Below are 19963 nucleotides of genomic sequence, written 5' to 3'. Positions count from 1 at the left end.
TAAAGGGAGCTAACCGGAAGAGGCAGCCGATATGAAAACCAGAAATAAACACTAAATACAACCATGAAGTCAAAGAAAAATGCGGAATAGATGCCAAACTTTTAAACTGCTAACCAGTCTATATCTAGATTTAAACCCTTTGGCAACAGGGTCTGCCAGTTATATATGAAGCGTTGTTCTTTTTGGAGTAATATTTTAGATATATCACCCTCAGTATTTTGTATGTGAATCAATACTGTGTATTTCAGATCTTCTAGTGAGTGTGACTTCTCCAGCCAATGGGAAACCAGGGGGGCGGAGATTCGGCTCGTCCTAATGTTGCTCAGATGTTCTATGATCCGAGTTTTGATCTTACGGGTCGTTTGGCCTATGTATATTTTCTTACATGGGCACTGAATATAGTAAATCACCCCCCTGGATTTAAATCTAGGGTTTAAATCTAGATATAGACTGGTTAGCAGTTTAAAAGTTTGGCATCTATTCTGCATTTTTCTTTGACTTCATGGTTGTATTTAGTGTTTATTTCCGGTTTTCATATCGGCTGCCTCTTCCGGTTAGCTCCCTTTAAGAGTTTAGGAGCAGAGTAGATCGATTCAGTTGGTCCGCTGCTTTGGTTGAGTCTTGCCTCAGTGAGCCTTTACTACTCGGACTGGAGGAAGGTTACGAATGGTGTTCCGCAGGGGTCAGTGCTTGGACCGCTGCTTTTCAACGTATTTATAAATGATCTAGAAACGGGGACGAAGAGCGAAGTAATAAAATTCGCAGATGATTCCAAGCTATTCAATGGGGCTGGGACTAAAGAGGACTGCAAAGATTTACAAAGGGACCTAAACAAACTAGGGGAGTGGGCGACGAGATGGCAGATGAAGTTCAGTGTAGAGAAATGCAAAGTCTTACACATAGGAAACAGAAACCCGAAGTACAGCTACACAATGGGAGTGCTGTTGTTGAGTGAGAGTTCCCAAGAAAGAGACTTGGGGGGGTAATAGTGCACATGACAATGAAGCCATCGGCACAATGCGCAGCGGCTGCTAAGAAAGCAAATAGAATACTAGGAATAATCAAGAAGGGTATTACAAGCAGAACGAAAGAAGTTATCCTGCCGTTGTATCGAGCGATAGTGCGCCCGCATCTGGAGTACTGCGTGCAATATTGGTCGCCGTACCTAAAGAAGGATATGGCAATACTTGAGAGGGTTCAGAAGAGAGCGACGCGTTTGATAAAAGGTATGGAAAACCTTTCATACGCTGAAAGATTAGAGAGATTGGGGCTTTTTTCACTGGAGAAGTGGAGACTTAGAGGGGATATGATAGAGACTTATAAGATCACGAAGGGCATAGAGAAAGTGGAGAGGGACAGATTCTTCAAACTTTCGACAGCTACAAGAACAAGAGGGCTTTCTGAAAAATTAAAAGGAGACAGATTCAGAACCAATGCTAGGAAGTTCTTCTTCACACCTGGAACGCGCTTTCAGAGTGAGTGATAGGACAGGGTACGGTATTGGAGTTCAAGAAGGGATTGGACAATTTTCTGAAGGAAAAGGGGATAGAAGGGTATAGATAGAGGGCTAGTGTATAGGTCCTGGACTTGATGGGGCCGCCGCGTGAATGGACTGCTGGGCATGATGGACCTCAGGTTTGACCCAGCAGAGGCATGGCTTATGTTCTTAATTTTTATGCTTTCAGGTGGACTTTTTGGGACACCAGGCCGAACAGTGGTATAAATTGATAAACGGATTTGTAAATAAAAAACCTAAAACTGGACTTGGGGATATTTGGAACATTGAGATTAAACAGCTAATTTCTTTGTCTCAATGGCCACGAATTTGGTCTTGGAGGATGAGATGTACAGTGTCTGCATCTATGAAACAAACTTGTTTTTTCCTTTTACAAAGAGCATTTTGGACCCCAGTTAGATTACAGAAGTTAAATAGCTCTAAGTCTAATAGATGCTGGCATTGTAATATTGAGATTGGGACACTAGATCATTTGTTATACTATTGTCCCTTTATCTTGATCTTTTGGAAATTAATCTGGACCCAAATATATTGTTTATTGGAGAATCCTGTGGCTTTATCATATGATACAATTCTATTTGGTATGTCAATGAGAACAAAGAGCCAAATTTCATCAAACAATAATAAGCTTTTATTGATTATGACAGGAGTCGCTATACAACATATCACAAATAATTGGAAAAATTAGAGCAGACTTAATTACAGTTTTTGGTGGAACTCATTGTGTCACATCTATAAGATGGAGAGAACAACAGCCATACAAAAAGGGAATTATAAAAAAATTTAAAGAGATCTGGGGGGGCCATTGACAAATTATTGTAATGAATAGATACCATTTTTCTATTATAAGTACAGTACAAGTGAAGGGGTGGGAAGGAGGGATTTCTGAATTTTATTAAATGTTTGGATTAGTAGAAAAAAATATTTTATAGGATATATTTGATTGCATATGTTATGGTAGGGGTGGGAGGGAAGGGGTTAAATTTTATGTATTAATGTTAAATATGATAGAAATTCAAGTGATGTATTTAATTTCAATTGTCAATTATTGATACACTTGTAAGATGTAAAAATGAATCAAGATAAAAAAAAAAAAGCTGAGACTCTGACGGAACATCCTGGGTAAGGGCTGTGATGGGGTGAAATGAGCATCCTGAGAACCAGGTTCAATTCCCACTAGAGCTCCTTGTGACTCTGGATAAATCATTTAACCCTCTATTTGCCTTGGTACAAAATTAGGACCTGCATAGAATATGTAAAAATTGCTTTGATTGATCAACTCTTAACTCCCACTCACCTAGACCCACTGAATCATTTCCTCTACCATAATCTCCCCAACCCTGCAATGTCCTGTCTAAATTAGATTGTAATCTCTTCTGAGCAGGGACTGTCTATTGTATGTTAAAATGTACAGCGCTGCATATGCCTTTTCAGAGCTAGAGAAATAGTAACCCCAGAAAGGCGTCCCATCCCTTTTCCCTAGCAAACACATTATATTTCTTCTGCTATCTGGATTATTTATATGCAGTAGTGCTGGGGCAGCGACCCCAGTCTGAATATTCAGTGCCACCTCTTATGCTTACAGTGGTGCTGAATTCCTGATTAAGTTGAATGCCAACTCCTGGGTTTATTAACATAAGCCCAGTCACTGCACTAACTCAGAATTCACCACTTAATTACTAAGTGAAGTTAACCAGAAGATGAGACTGCCAGGTGTAGATTGCTGTCATTCTGCAATACTCGTTGCACTTGTATACCTTAGAATTAGGTTCCGAAGTGGTTGACAACTTTAACAGGAACACATTATCTAAGAACTAATTCAGGACAAAGATCTGCCAAAATAAAATGACTTAAGGAGGCGTGAAAACAGAACATGAGCATCAGTAATTCTAAGCTTACTCGGGGAGCTTCATAACAGAAGGGAACATGAAATCTCCAATCCAGTTTACCAGGAAAGAAATATAAGACCAGTTTATCAAGAATGGTCCCAAGAAAAACTAAAAACAATGCAAGAAATATTAAAATGTACTCTCTCTTGAATCGGGAACCAATGAAGCTGTCTAAGAAGTGGTCACATGCTGGAATCTAGAATACAGCGCTGTGTAAGTCTAGCAGCGCTACAGAAATGATAATTAGTAGTAGTAATGTCCCAAAAATAAGACGAGCAGCTATCTAATCAAATCAATAGTTTTATATTCCGCTATTTTTCGATTCAGATTCATAGCGGATTACGACAAGAAGAAGCCTACATTGAGGGGAATGCATAGACAGTAGAACCTCCATAGTTGACCACCTCCTTAAGTTGACCTAATTTGCATAGACCAGACATGCACTACATGTACTTAATGAAAGACTGACCTCTATGTATTGACCGCTCCTGTGGCACACAAAATTAATTTACCTTCTATAATCTGACCAGTTGAGTCTATTCTACACCAAGGGGTAGAAGGTGATTTCCTGTCACAGCTGCAGAAGATAGTTTTAAAAAGAAAAAACCCCAAAAATCATTTATGTTTAATCATTAACATTAGGTTGTAGGATGTATAGTAAAGATTGTATCTAGTTTTTGTTGCAAAAAAAAAGATAGTCCTCTCCCTGCAAGTAGAACAGAAGTGCAGGAGGATTAGATCCTAAATTCTTCTGAGTGTGGAGGCTAATCCTAGATGGGGAAGCCTCCGGGCATGTTTGGCCAGGCCAAATACAGCTAGAGCTAAGCAGCCTATGGCAGCCACTTCTGACACCTTATTGCTTTGAGATGCTGCCGCAGCCATGAGGAGGATAGCTGCTTGGAGCTTAATTTGATTCTAGGAAAGCTGTAGGCAACAGCGGGGCCAGCCTGGTCTTGCCACTGATGCACCAAGTGTTCTGTTTATCCTGCAGTTCATCGAGATGAGGGACCTTTGATTGCAAAGAAACCCAGGAAGGTTCCTGAGAAAGATCTTGAGAATGTAGCATCCTTGGCATCTGGGGATTACCTCAATCTGTAAAAAGGGCAAATAAAGGCCAAATTAGCCCATCTAGTCTGCCTGTAAAGCAAGGGGCTCTTCTGGGATTTGAACCCAGGACCACTCGCATCCAAAGTGAGAATTGTACCCCTAGACCAGTGGGCTCAAACACATGGCCCCCCAGGGACTATTTTACGGCCCGCAATCTGTCCTCTGCTTCCCTTCCCATCTCACTGCCCTCCCCCAAGCCACCGCAATTGGGGAACAGGCCAGCGCCGAGGTCTTAGCTCTCCCTGCTTATCTTCCCCAGCTCGGAGCTGACCATTTCTCACCACCCGACGTTAATTCTAACGTCGGGGAGGAAGTTCCGGGCCAGCTAATCGCAACAATCTTAAACTGAGCTCTTTGTTGCATAGGTAACCAGTGTAGTTTCTTCAACACAGGAGTTATATGGGTACTCCTAGGAACCCCTGTGATTAATCTTGCAGCTGAGTTGATAAGCATTTGCAAAGCCCTCAACTTCCCTTTCACAACTCCTAGGTATAGTGAATTATAATAATCCATCCTACTCAGGATCAAGCTCAGGGCCCCTTCTGGAGAGCCTCCGCATGCGCAGATGTCGACACAATGATGTTATATTGACATCCACGCCTTCCAGACGTGGCCCCAAGTTTAGTGTGCCATGGCTTCAGAAAGTTTGAGAGACACTGCCCTGGACCAACGAGCCACTGGGCTGCTGTGCTATAGCTGAAAAGAGGTCTACTGGAAGAAGGTGACTTCCAGATTTTGTGCATTTTTCTTTTCACAGTGATGAGTTGCCATCTACAGCTCTGCTCTCCTTTCACAGGCTCCTGGCTTTTTATTTTTTTTACATTTGTTGAAACCTCTCTGTTGGGATTCCATAAATGTCTTGTTTTGATAGTATCCTTTAAAGATAACTCACTCTGAACCAAGCACTGCCGAACAACTTGCTGATCCCTTTTCACTGTTTTACTTTAAAAACTGCTCTTTCTCCTTTTTGAATGTCACCAAAGCTCAGAGCAAAATAATGTTCACATGCCCTGAGAAATGTTTTCTTTTCTCAGAAAAGGAGGTTACCTTATTTCTAAACTCCATTGCTCACAGCTACAATAGGAGAAGGTCTAGTCTAGGCCTAGGAGGCTATCTATACATTCTGCTGTCTGGAAGCTAGCAGGCTCTTATTTTATGCAGGAATCTACTGTATAAGCCAGTGGTCTCAAACTCAAACCCTTTGCGGGGCCACATTTTGGATTTGTAGGTACTTGGAGGGACGCAGAAAAAATAGTTAATGTCTTATTAAAGAAATGACAATTTTGCATGAGGTAAAACTCTTTATAGTTTATAAAACTTTCCTTTAACAGTTAAAAGGAAAGATATATAAACTATAAAGAGTTTTACCTTATGCAAAATTGTCATTTCTTTAATAAGAAATTAACTATTTTTTCTGCAGCCCTCACATTTAAAGTTTAATATCTTTTCTTTCTCAAAACTGACACATTTCAATCACTATATTGAAAATAAAATCATTTTCCCTACCTTTGTTGGCTGGTGACTTTATTTTTCTGTGCTTTTAACTATGTTTCCAGGGTCTTTGACTGTTTTTCTCTCCGTCTTCACTTTCTGCCTTGCATCCATCTTTGGCATTAACTTAATATTCAATTTTTCTGCTTTCTTTTCAAAATCTACGTTTCCATGTCTTACCTTTCCTTCTATCTCTCTCTTTTTCCATCCCTATTTCCATGGTCTGACATCTCTTTCCTTCCTTTTCTCCCTCCCTCCTTCTTTCCTTTTCCCTGGTCTTGCATCTGTCTCCTTCCCTCCTCCCTTGCCCTGGCATCTCTCCCTCCCCCTCTATGGTCTGATATCTCCTTTCCTTCCCTCCCTCCCATGAATTTGGCATCTCTTGTTCCTCTCCTCTCCCTTGTCTTCCTTCTCCTTCCTTCCCTCTCTTTCCCCAATTGGGTGCAGCAGCAACAAAAGCAGCATTTCCCTTCCCCCTTTCCTGTGCAGGAGAGGCATTTCTCTTCCCCTTTCCTCCCTCTCCCTTTCCCTATGCAGCAGCAGCAGAAGCAGCATTTCCCTCCCCCCCTTTCCTGTGCAGGAGAGGTATTTCTCTTCCCCCCTTCCCTCCCTCTCCCTTTCCCTGTGCAGCAGCAGCAGCATTTCCCTAGGGTCCTCCTTTCCATATGCAGCAGAGCATTTCTTTTTCCCCTCCCCTTCGGTTCCCTTCCTTGTGTAGCAGCAGCGTGTCTGGCCGGCTCCCAATCGATCGTTCCATTCAAAGCCGCGGGTGGCGGCTCCTCGCGAGATCCGCGCCTGCGTCAGAAGCCTCTCTGATGTTGTGACGTCAGAGAGGCTTCCGATGCAGGAGTGGATAGCGCAAGGAGCCGCCACCCATGGCTTTGTACGGATCGATTGACTTGAGCCGGCCAGACACGCTGCTGCTCCACAAGGGAAGGGGGAAGAGAAATGCGCAAGGAGCCGCCGCCGCTTTACAGTTGATCATCGCGTCCAGACTGCGGGCCGCAAAATAGCACCTGGAGAGCTAGATGCGGCCCGTGGGCCGCGTGTTTGAGACCGCTGGTATAAGTCAATCTCATGTATAAATGGGACTGAAAATTGGCGTGACCCGTGTATAAGTTGAGTTTATACACTAACCAGTATACACAGCCAGATTTGAGCCCCCACCCAACCACCCAGATCCAACATGCCCTCTCTGCTGCTGCCCCACCTCCCATAGACCCAGCAGGGCCTCTTTGCTTTTGTGGTTGCTCCTGGCCACCCTTGCCATTGCCATAGCTGTGTACCTTCAATGAACAAGTACTGCAGTATACACCGCCTATGTTCTGCTCCAGAGGCCACCCTCTGACTCAACTTTCTGTTTCAGCAGGACGGGACAGGTCAGAGGGCGTGTTCTGAGCAGAACTTGGGTAGTGTATGCTGCAGTGCCAGTGCTGCTTAGAGGACTTTTGAGCACAGAAGGTACACAGCCAGCCAGCAAGTGGGAAGGTTGGGGGGAACTGTGATGATACTTACAGGAGGGCACATATTGGGGGGGATGATTACTCCCGTTGTTTGTCTATTTATTTATTTTTTGCCATCTGTGTTATTCATAGATAAGACGACTATGTTTCTTTGCGGGATTCTGTTGCCCTAAATTTCTCCACTTTTAGTACACAATAAGCCCGTTTTGCTCCCCAGCATTATTTAACATCTTAGGGTTCACCATTTGCATTGTGATAGCACATCCCCCCACCGTCTTCGTTGGCCTATATAATGGGAGTGAAGTAGCAGTGGGTAGAGAACTAGGGAAGCCAAGGTTCAAGTTCCTCTTCACCCTCTGATATTCCTTGTGGCCTTAGGCCAATGCTTCAGGTACAGAACTTAGATTTTGGATTTGGAAAGATGAATAATGAAATTTAAAACACACAATGTGCTGTAGCATGACAGATGACCACCTACAGTCATTGTCAGTGTGACACCACATTTCTTGCATTTTGAATGGCTGATGGATGGACTCCAGCAACCAATGTGCATGAGTGGGAAAAACATGACCCTATTACCTGACTTTTCCTGACCTAACTTTGTATTTCTTGTTGCTTGTATGAGTTAGTGGTGGACTGAAAATGCTTTTCTGTGCAGTGGGTTCGGGCTGGAAAGGAAGGATTTCTGTTGCCAAACTATTCAGGTTTCAAGTTTTATTAGGATTTTATATACCGCCTATCAAGGTTATCTAAGCGGTTTTTACAATCAGGTACTCAAGCATTTTTCCCTCTCTGTCCCGGTGGGCTCACAATCTATCTAACGTATTCCGCTCTTGATTCTGAAACGTAGCCTGTGAAAATGTGCATATATGCACCATGGGCTGAATTTCAGGGGTATTCACTGACTTCCAAATTCTCATCTCTCTTCTATTTCCAGGCAGCTTATCTGGTTGGAGTTTCAGACCCCAACAGCCATGCTGGACAACAGGGACTTGTGGATCCTACTCAGTTTGCAAGAGCCAACCAGGCAATCCAGATGGCCTGCCAGAATCTGGTAGATCCAGCCTGTACACAGTCCCAGGTAAGAGGAAGGCAACTAAAATGGTCAGTGGTCTTCATCATAAAGCGTACAGAGACAGACTTAAGGATCTCAATATACTTTGGAGGAAAGGTGGAAGAGGGAAGATATGATGAAGTACCTACATGGCATAAATGCGCATGAGGCGAGTCTCCTTCAATTGAGAGAAAGTTCTGGAATGAGGGGCAATACTTTTTCACCTAAACGGTAATGAATACATGAAATGACCTCCTGGTGGAGGTGTTGGAGCCAAAATATGTTTCTGAATTGAAGAAAGTTTGGGGCAAGTAGATTGGATCTCTAGTGAATAGTGGATGGTATGGACAGACAGACTGGGTAGCATGTGGTCTTCATCTGCCTTCATGTTTCTGTGTTTTTCTGGATAATGATTTGTGAGATTGTGCCTGAAACGTATTCTTGATGTCTCTTTGATGCGCTTTCATGATTAGGTCCTGTCTGCTGCCACTATTGTTGCGAAGCACACATCTGCTCTCTGTAATGCCTGCCGCCTGGCTTCCTCCAGAACTGCCAATCCTGTGGCTAAGAGGCAGTTTGTTCAGTCTGCAAAGGAAGTGGCCAATAACACTGCCAACCTTGTGAAGACTATCAAGGTAACCGTTCGTAGATCAAGATCACTGTCTCATGATCCTGAAAATGGTCTTGGATTAAGATTTTTGGCAGAGAAAATAGAGGTAGAAGAGGGTAAGAAAGTAAGGGCAAATTTTATAAAATGTTTGGCACCTAACTTACTTGATTAATAGGTTTAATCGGTGCTGATAATTGGTACTTACCACCTCATTCTCTGTAGACAGCAGGGGAGTGGAGCCACACTTGTTGGTGAAGTCCTAGACCCAGATGCACTGAAGCCAGCAATAGTCGCATTTGCTGACCTGATGCAGAAAACAGCTCACCGCCTGGTTTTCTGCACGATCGCTCATTCCCCGATCCGACCATGCAAATAAGCTCATTAATAAAATGCCATGTAAACTAGTAGAGCGAAGAATGCTTTAACATGGCTTCTAGATGCACTAAAAGAGTGATTGCTTTTAGCAATCCAAAAGAAGCGACTGGTCAAGACCAGTCACTTACCTGTTTATTCCTTTTTTTCTAATGAGCACTGATATCTGCCCTATTAGAAAAAAAAGGTTTTCTGCCCTGAACAGCTGCTTTTCCCTGCTTCTCAGATGTTCAGGCTCTACGCATGTGTGAGAATCACTCTCACAGCCATCAATCAGATGGGTGAGTCAGGGATTACAATGAACCTCCGTGTGAATCATTTGCATTTAAACCTTTTAGTGCATCAATAGCTCTTTTTGAATCGGCCAAAAAATCGGAGCGGAGCAGACCCAAACAGTCTTACTGATCCTCTTAGTGCATCTAGGCTCTAGACTGATCCTGTGTGTTGGTGCTTTTCCCTAGCTACAGTGAGTTTTTGGCTTACTGGGCATGTGCAGGTGTGTCCTACCTTCCAAGGCTCCACCCCTTGCCTTGCCAGTTTGCTTTTTAGCTGCTCCTAATAAGTTGCAGCTCTTCCCTCTCTCTCTTCAAAAGAAAATATGAATATCTATATTTAAATAGTAGAAAATTTTTTAAAAGATTAAAAACACTGCTTGATTTGCATTGGTAGCATGGAATGTTGCTATTCCTTGGGTTCTGGATTGGCCACCGTGAGAATGGGCTACTGGGCTTGATGGACCATTGGTCTTACCCAGTAAGGCTATTATTATGCTAGTTCTCAGGGGGAAAATAAACCACCTCAGTAGCCTACTTCAGATTTCTTTCTCTCAAAAAAAAAAAGGAAAAAAGAATAAAAAAGGCAAGAATAACAAAAGAGCTCTGCAAAGCTAAACAGACTGGACACAACCAGCACTAGGACCCAGAGGAATCCTGTTCTGGCAATGAAAAGCATCTGATAGAATTCACCGTGGCTTTCTCCTCAGTAGCATGGCCTCACCGCTCCCACCAGCCATGCTGATGGCTCCCTCCCCCCAGGGCTTGGTTTTGGCACCGCTGGAGGAGGTGAAGCATCACTATCCGACATTATCCCAAGCATCACCTGCAACTACTCCATATGTACTTCTAATATCATAACAATCCTTAGCAACTCAAAGAAATGTCCAAACTACTCCCTAAATACTTCTAATGTCCTGACATCCCATTTGTTATCCACCTTGAACTGCAAGGTAATGGCGGAATAGAAATCCCTAATGTAATGTAATGTAATTAAGGAGTGTGTGGTGCAGTGATTAAAGCTACAGCCTTGGCACCCTGAGACTGTGGGTTTGAATTCCGCACTGCTCCTTGTGACCCTGGGCAAAACACTTAATCCCCTTTGCCACAGGTACATTAGTTATAGTGGGAGCCTGCCGGGACAGTTAGGGAAAAATGTTTGAGTACCTGAATAATTTGTAATCTCCATAGCATTGTAGGATATGCGAAATATAAATTATTTAAATTAAATCATATAAGGGTAATTCGGCAGACCCTGCTGGAACATCGTGTGGCCGAGACTACAAAGAAGCCAGCAAATGTTACACCCCCTCGCCACCGACTAGCACAACATTGAGGGAGTTCCCTCAGAATGCCTCTGCCTCGGGACGCTTGAAGTAAAAAAAAGACACTTGCAGGCCCAGACTTGGCCTTGCAGTCCTATCAGCATACTAGCAACAGCCTACAGCTTCAAAAGGTAAGGCTCCAAAATCTACTAAAACAATCCCTCCTAATCCTGTCACAAAGGCTGCTTCTCACAGACAAGTTCAACATCCAGCACAGGAGGGCCCACAGGACTCAGACCGCCCACCACTGAAGCAGCAACCTCCACTGCTAACCATGCCTGTTCTCACCCAACAGGCTTCTCAACAATTAGTCTCTTTTACTGAAGCGGTTTATGCTGTTCTGCAAGGAATTCTGACTTCTACCCCATCCTCTTTCTCAAAGCCCCCTGCCCCTCTATGGGCTGATGTCTCATCTCACCCTTCAGCTTTAGGATCCCTGTCAACAGATCCTCCTCCATCCACACAGTGGGGACCATGTTCCTCCCCTCCTCACTTATCAGTTACCCCAGACACATGATCTGAAAAGGAAAATAACATCACACCAGATCAGTATCCACCGGAACCCACTCAGCTCTCTGTCCAGAAGACCACTCATACCTCAAATTCCTGCTAAAGGTCTCCACTTTCCTTAGCCTCAGTCAAGCTTCCACACCAACAGACAAATGAGATTTATAGGCAATTCTTCAGTCTTGTCAAATGGCCTCAAGGCACAGTATTACACTGCCAGTGCATCAGATCCTTCAAGACCTTTAGCTTTCAAACTGGTAGAAACCTCACTCTGTTTCCACCACCTCCAAGCATCTGGACCTCAAATACAAGGTTCAAAAAGTCCCTGATTATGATGTACAACAATTACCACATCACTCTTTGTTCTCAGAGTCAGTTGTTAAGAAGGCAAAGACAGCAAGAAATCAAGTTAATATGCCATTAGGAAAAGATTGTTGCCTTTTGAATTCAGTAGGCCAAAAGTATACCAGGGGACCGTGCTCTCATCCAGAATTATAGCTATCACCTTAAAATCCTGCATTATCAACATTCAGTCCTACAATTAGACGGTGCATCTCCAGAAACTATCGCAAATTTCCAGGTTGTGCTTCAGGAAGCTACATATCACCTTAATACCAACTATGATGCCTATTATATTATATCTCATACAGCAGCAGTTGCCATTGCAACTCGATATATGACTTGGCTTAAAGCCTTGGATCTCATAGATGACCTTCATGATCGCCTGACCAGATGCTCCCTGCTTGGGAGACAGCCTCTTTAGGGAAAAGGATAAGGATACAGTCTCCCAAATCAAAGAGGATTCCACCGTTATGTGTGAACTCTCAGCACACTCCACTGATCAAGCTCCCCAGATCTTCGTCCTTTACCAATTATTGCAGGTTCTACCATCAACATTTCTTTCAACAATACTATCCTAGACAGTGATTTACCCCTTACAATATATCCAGTCCCCAAAGGGCGCAACAAGTGCTGGTGACCTGGATGGGCTCCGTGAGGATAAGCTACTGGGTTGGATGGACCATTAGTCTGACCCAGTAAGGCTATTCTTCTTAAGTTCTTCTGTTACTCTCAAAAACAATGTTTTAGAGATCGGAAATGGGCCTCCAGCACTCAACTCCTTCCTCTGAAGCCCAACCCTAGTTTTTGACAAGTTGCTAGTGGGAGGCCAGCTCAGCCATTTTCTTCCAGCATGGCAAGCCTTTACATTGGTCCTGAACATAATTTCATAAAGCTATTGCCTCAATTTTCCGTTCAACAAGCCAAATTGCCCACACACCTCTACCATTGCGCACACCTTATCAATTCCATTGCTAGCAGCAGAACTTACCCTTCTTCAGAAAAATGCAATGGATACAGTATCAGCTCATCAAGAAGGTACCGGCTTCTACTCAAACTTTTTCCTATTTCCCAAGAAAACTTAGGGCCTGTGTCCCAGTCTACTTAGACCTCTGCTTGCTCAATGCCTGTCTCAAGAAAGAAAAAATTAATAATAATAATAATTTTATTCTTATATATTGCCATACCGAAAAAGTTCTAGGCGGTTTACAACAAGGTGAGTTAATACATGGGATACAGATAAAATACAAATTAGAATAATGGACTTAAAAACAGATAAAGACAGAAAGCATTTACAATATAATGCAGAAAATACCGACATGGCAGGGAAAGAAGTAATACATAGAACAGATAAAATACAACAAGTTGAATATAAGGAACTTGATTGAAAAAATGAAGCAGAATGCCAGCCTATCAAAGAGTTGAGTCTTTAACAATTTTCCAAAATCAAGTTAGGAAGAGACCTCTAACATAATTTTTCCAAGCCATATATTCAATTTAAGGATAATATCATAGACAATTTAAAGATAATATCCGTGAGTCAGACCAGAGGTCCATCGCACCCAGCAGTCCGCTCCCGCGGCGGCCCATCAGGGTCCATGACCTGTAAGGTGATCCTGTCTAAAAACCCTTTAGTCCCCTTTATCCTTCTAATCTCTACCCTTTTATAAACTATCTCTACCTCTATCTGTATCCCTCAATCCCGGTATCCTTCAGGAATTTATTCAATCCTTCTTTGAAACCCCATAGTGTACTCTGTCCTATCACAACCTCCGGAAGTGCATTCCAGGTGCCCACCACCCTCTGAGTGAAAAAGAATTTCCTAGCATTGATTCTAAACCTGTCCCCTTTCAATTTCTCTGAGTGCCCCCTTGTTCTTGTGGTTCCCAATAGGCTGAAGAATCTGTCACTCCCTACCATCCTCTCCCTTCTCAGACCCAAAGTCTGGCTGGCCGCTCTAGATCTCAAAGATGCCTATACCCACATTCCCATCCATCCAACCCACTGGAAATAGCTTCATTTCAAACTCCTAAACCACCATTTTCAGTATAAGGTATTTCCCTTTGGCCTATCTTCAGCAGCATGAGTCTTCACTAAGTGCCTAACAGTGGTAGTGGCACACCTGCGAAAGAAACACCACTTTGTTTCCATACCTAGATGACCGGCTCCTCATAGCGCATTCAAAGGAGCCATTCAAGACACCTTAAACATCCTACAAAGCCTAGGGTTTGTCATCAACTACAAGAAATCATCTGTTTCCAGCTCATTCCTTAACTTTCATAGGGACGAACATCAACACCATCACAGTGTGAGCCTACCTGCCCGACGAAAGACAATGTACTAGTTCTCTGCACCCAGCTAAGAAATTCCACTTGTGTACCAGCACGCCACATCTTACACCTATTGGGGCACATGGCGGCATCTCTCCCTCGTACTTCATGCAAGACTCCATATGTGGCCATTGCCGGGACACCTCAAATTATACTAGAATCAATGAGCCCAAATGCTGTCACGTCAAATTTCACTAACAGAGTCTGTGAAAGCATCTCTTTAATGGTGGATCCAGTCTCTCTCTCTCTCTACAGCAAGGTTGTCCTTTTCACGCCCCTGTAACTCAACCTACCATCACAACAGATGCCTCAAACACCAATTGGGGAGCCAATCTCTGAACCCCACTTCATGATTCGCCTCTACCATGGGATCTTAACATTGTCTTGGATTGACTCATGACAGTCTCCTTTGAGCCACTAGGCAATGCCTCTCTTGCCTGGAAAATGGCATTTTTGGTAGCTATTACCTCAGCATGCCGAGTTAGTGAACTCCAGGCACTAGTGACATAATCAAGCTTGAGAAATGGGCAGCGACATGGCAAATGAGGTTCAATGTGGATAAGTGCAAAGTGATGCATGTCGGTAACAAAAATCTCATTTGCGAATACAGTATGTCCGGGGCGGTACTTGGAGAGACCTCCCAGGAAAGAGACTTGGGAGTACTGATCGACAAGTCAATGAAGTCATCTCCACAATGTGCTGCGGCTGCAAAAAGGGCAAACAGAATACTAGGAATGATAAAGAAGGGGATCACGAACAGATCGGAGAAGGTTATCATGCCATTGTACCGGGCCATGGTGCGTCCTCACCTGGAGTACTGTGTCCAGCACTGGTCGCCATACATGAAGAAAGACACTCGAAAGGGTCCAGAGAAGAGCAACTAAAATGGTTAAGGGACTGGAGGAGTTGCTGTATAGTAAGAGATTAGAGAAACTGGGCCTCTTCTCCCTTTAAAAGAGGAGACAGAAAGGAGGTACTCTCTAAAGATGAAAGGGGATAGATTCCGTACAAACGTAAGGAAGTTCTTCTTCACACAGAGAGTGGTGGAGAGCTGGAACGCTCTTCCGGAGTCTGTTGTAGGGGAAAACACCTTCCAGGGTTTCAAGACTAACCTGGACAAGTTCCTGCTAAACTGGGACGAACACAGGTGAGGCTGGACTCATTTTAGAGCACTGGTCTTTGACCCGGGGGCCGCCACATGAGCAGACTGCTGGGCACGATGGACCATTGGTCTGATCCAGCAGCAGCAATTCTTATGTTTTTATTATCCTTATATGCAATTCTTTCCTAATTGTGCACTGCTGCGTATGCACCCGAAGTTCCTCCCAAAGGTGGTTTCAGATTTCCATCTCAATCAAAACATAATTATTCCATCCTTTTTTCCTCCTCTACATGCCTCCCCAGCATAACATAACAATTCTGGAGACCACATTACCAAAAAGATGTGCTGAGAGTTGAGTCGGTACAACGAATGGCCACCAGGATGGTCTCGGGACTCAAAGATCTCCCGTATGAAGAAAGGCTGAATAAATTGCAGCTATACTCACTCAAGGAACGTAGAGAGAGAGGAGACATGATAGAGATGTTTAAATATATCACGGGCTGTATCGAGGTGGAAGATGATATCTTCTTTCTTAAAGGGCCCTCGGCCACAAGAGGGCATCCGCTGAAAATCAAGGGCGGTAAATTTCATGGCGACACCAGGAAGTATTTCTTCACCGAAAGGGTGGTTGATCATTGGAATGAACTTCCACTTCAGAAATGGGATACACACGTGGGTTCTCTAAGGAGGTAAAATCAAGGGGGGTGGGTCAATAGAGTGGGCAGACTTGTTGGGCTATGGCCCTTTTCTGCCGTCATCTTCTATGTTTCTATGTAACTTTATTATTCTATACCGCCATAACCGGATGATTTCTAGATGGTTTACACTGAAGAAAGCTGGACAATCAGCGAAATACAAGAGTTAAAAAAGTACAAAATATTTCTTTAAAGTACAATACAAACTTTTACTTAAAATACAATTCATTAATGATAATAATTCACATTAGGAAATGAATCTATCAAACAACGTTGTCTTAATTACTTTCCGAAATGTACAGTAGGAAGACATGGCTTGACAGATACATTTGCCCAGCTAAGACTGCTGTTTACCTGCTTGAAATGCAAGAGTCTTATCCAGAAAAGTCTTGTATCTACAACCATTAGTTTTTGGATAAGCAAATAAGTATAAGCTTCTAGTTTTCCTCATCGGACTATACAACACAAAGTGTGAAAGGAGATAGGTTGGAGATAGTCCCAAAATCAGCTTAAAACCAGATACAAGAAAACTTGAATAAGACTCGTGCTTCTACCGGCAACCAGTGCAACAAACGATAATAAGAACTAATAATCTTGAAGCCAAAAATAAATCGGACTGCCATATTCTGAATTATCCTCAATTTTCTTAATAGCTTCTTGGAGTAAACAACATTGCAGTAATCCAAAATAGATAGAACCAAAGCCTGCACCAATAGTCTAAGATAATGGGTCAAAATATTTTTTTATGGTCTTTAATTTCCATAGTGCAAAAAAGCATTTTTTTACCAGTAAATTAGTATGTTCCATCATGGTTAAATGGCGGTCTAATGTGACTCCTCCATACCTTCGACTACAGAAGAACACCCCTGTTTTATCTCCACAACACTGCAACCGAGAGGCATACCAATCAACTATTTGTCACTTTTAACCTGGCTAATCCAGATCAACCAGCCTCCAAGTAAACCATCTCCATATGGACTTTCTGTTGAATAGAATTTTGAAAAACCAAAGCAGGTCAGCCATGTTCTGACAGGATTGGTGCCCATAGATCAATTCCAGTACAAGATATTTGTAGGGCCGCAACCTGGTCCTCAATCCACGTTTGTTAAGCATTATTGTTTAGACCAAAACACAGCACAAGACGTTCGTTTTAGACGATCTGTCTTATACAACTTGTTTGCTCCTTAGTCTCACCACCACACCTTATACAACTTATAGCTTGGGACTCCCCAAAAAGTATGCGTGCATCTCCCCTGCTTGTCTCCGAAGAAAGCCAAGTTTCATACCTATAACAGGGGAATACAGCCACACTTACCCTCCCACCATCCTCTAGAGACAAAACTGGCAAGGCAAGGGAATGGAGCCTTGGAAGGCAAGAGTCCCTGCATATGCCCAGTAAGCCAAAAGCTTACCATATGGAGATGGTAGCTAGGGGAGAGCACCGACACACAGGATCAGCATAGGACTTCACCAACAAGGGTGGCTGCATTTCCCTGCGGTCTATGAAGAACCCCCGTTGCAGGTAAGCATTAATTGAAAGTTAGGCGCACAACTCACAAAGCATGATTTTATAAAAAGTAGGTTTCTAATCCTAATTGCCTAGTTAAAAGTGGGGGTGATTAGGGTGCATCATGGATGTGTTTTCGAGTTAGGTGCCTGGTTTTAACTTAGGTACCAGCAATTAGGTCAAGAAAACTCTAGCATAAATACAATGTTCCTAAGTGTTAGGACACTAGTGATGCCTAAGGCTTCCGAAGGAGTCTTGGTGTATTTTAGTCAAGGAGTGGGCTAAAAGGGGAAGGGTAACCTACGATTGATGAGACTTAGGGAAGCCCAAGGTTCAAATTCCATTGAATATTGTGGCCTTGGATAAGTCATTTCACATCCATTCCTCCATGTACTAAACTTAGGCCCTTATCACTAACCCAGACCAAAGGAATGATTTGTTGCCTTAGTTTTGTGTTGCTACTGGCAGGAGATAGCAATGAAAAGATAACTCCAATCTCCCTGAAAAACCACCCTCCATCCCCAATCCATTTTCAAAGAATACCACACCACCAAGCCCACCTGCTGTCTCTGATCTCTTTTCAATAATTCCCCAGTTTGAACCACTTGCCTTCTCTGTGGTGGGGGTGGCACCTTCAATCCAGAATAGTAGCAGTGGTCTCCCAGATACTACTTGGCAACCTGATCTCCTGTCAGTAGCTACTGCCTTCTGCTGGTTAAGTGTGAATCTTTCATGAGCAGTCCTTTTCTGTCATATCGGAGTATTTGGGGGGGTCTGCTTATATCATGTGTATCTTCTAAGTCGGTGTAGTTGCACAAGTCTGTCTGTTAACAAAATGCTAAAATGGGGAGCCAATTCTTTCCTTTGAGCCTCTTGCCTCCCCTTCTCTCTTCTGTTCATGTCCCCCACTGCTTAGGACCACTCTCTTTCACTGCTTTTTCTGTCTTCTGTTTGACTCTTCTTAGCCATCTTTTCTCTTCCATCTGCAAATCTGACTTGTCCTCTTAGCTCCCCATCCATCAATTTCTAGTCCTTGTATCTCCTTTCTTCTGCTCACCACTCATTGCTTGCAGCATTTATGTTCTTGTAATGTTACATGTGAGCTAAGCACAATTAAATAGAATTGCATAATGTGTCTTGTGAATTTTTTCACTTTCTATAGGCACTCGATGGAGCTTTTAATAATGAAAACCGTGAAAAGTGCCGGTCAGCAACTGTGCCCCTCATCGAGGCTGTGGATAACCTCAGTGCCTTTGCTTCCAATCCAGAATTTGCCAGTGTTCCTGCTCAGATCAGTCCTGAGGTAATAATAATGATATTGCATTGGGGGTTATATTATCATTCTCCCCATCTGTCTTGATGATGGCTTATGTCCTTCCTCTTTTAGGCCGAGTCCCGGTAGCCTTGATCTCATGTCTCTTGAGATCTGCCTGCGAGTTTTCTTATCTAGCTCTTTCCCAGCATGCAGTTCCTGTTGGGATGAGTCCTGTTGAGGTTCAGCTCTTCTATATTAGGCATTATTGCAAGATTTAGGACTTCCGCAGGTGTAGAGAGGTGACAGCAGGTCCCACCGTCTACATCAAAGTCATAACAGTTTAAGAACCTAAGTGCTGGGCCTAGAGAAGAAACATAGGGGCTATTATACTCTGTATTTTCTTTTCACAAATTGTATTATTAGGATGAAGAATAAGGCTTGAGTGTTGTCTAGAGTGGACAAGGAGAAATAGTGTGGCCCGCATATGGGAATTCACATGCTAAACTACTCTAAAATTCTCAGCTGGGTAGAGCCCAAATTGGGCTTTACAAGGAGGCAACAGACGGATGTTCACAGATAAGGAAGACCGAGCTTCTCCACTTTGTTCTCCCATGGAGCATAATTCCAGAAATTATTCAGATTATTTATTTATTTATTTCTGGTGTCTCCAATTACTGCTCCTAACCCATTTCAAAATCTATACTCTAGCAGGGTCCTAGAAATCATCCAGTTTGAAAGGAGAGGGCAAATGATTGTATGGAATCCATGTCAAAGGTGGAGCTACAGGTGTGATGTGGTATGATAAGTCCTGCGAATTAGATTTTTAGGTGCTTCCTCATGGGGGGTGGTCTCGAGCCTTTGCTGTGCTAAAAAAATCAGGGGTAAAAAAGGGAGCATGGCTTAGTAATGCCTCTAGCCACAGAGTAGCTGGATTGCAACTAAGGGGTTGACAGCCCCTCCAAACCAGCAGGTTGGTGGTGACCTAATATCAATCAAGAAGACATGTTTAAGAAACAGTCCTATTAGAAATGGAATATTACAGAAATAAAATCCGTTTGGTGCATTGCCATAGACCCCAGTTCATCTCTGACTTTTCCCTCACAACTTCAAAACGAGGAATCCTCTGTGC

General features: G+C 43.2%; 1 protein-coding gene across 2 annotated transcripts in view; it reads left to right on the top strand.

The window, feature by feature from the left end:
• TLN1 (talin 1) overlaps positions 1 to 19963 on the top strand; it is a 690102-nt gene that overhangs the window by 461833 nt on the left and 208306 nt on the right. For both annotated transcript variants that reach the window (XM_033937496.1, XM_033937486.1), the window contains 3 exons: positions 8404 to 8547; positions 8994 to 9155; positions 18742 to 18882. In XM_033937496.1, coding sequence (XP_033793387.1) covers positions 8404 to 8547; positions 8994 to 9155; positions 18742 to 18882 — 447 coding nt within the window. The remainder of the gene's footprint in view (positions 1 to 8403; positions 8548 to 8993; positions 9156 to 18741; positions 18883 to 19963) is intronic.

Source organism: Geotrypetes seraphini, chromosome 1 (genome assembly GCF_902459505.1).
Source record: "Geotrypetes seraphini chromosome 1, aGeoSer1.1, whole genome shotgun sequence".
NCBI classification, from domain to species: domain Eukaryota; kingdom Metazoa; phylum Chordata; class Amphibia; order Gymnophiona; family Dermophiidae; genus Geotrypetes; species Geotrypetes seraphini.
Note: the sequence above shows the minus strand (reverse complement) of the source record. Positions and strands in the feature narration are given on the sequence as shown.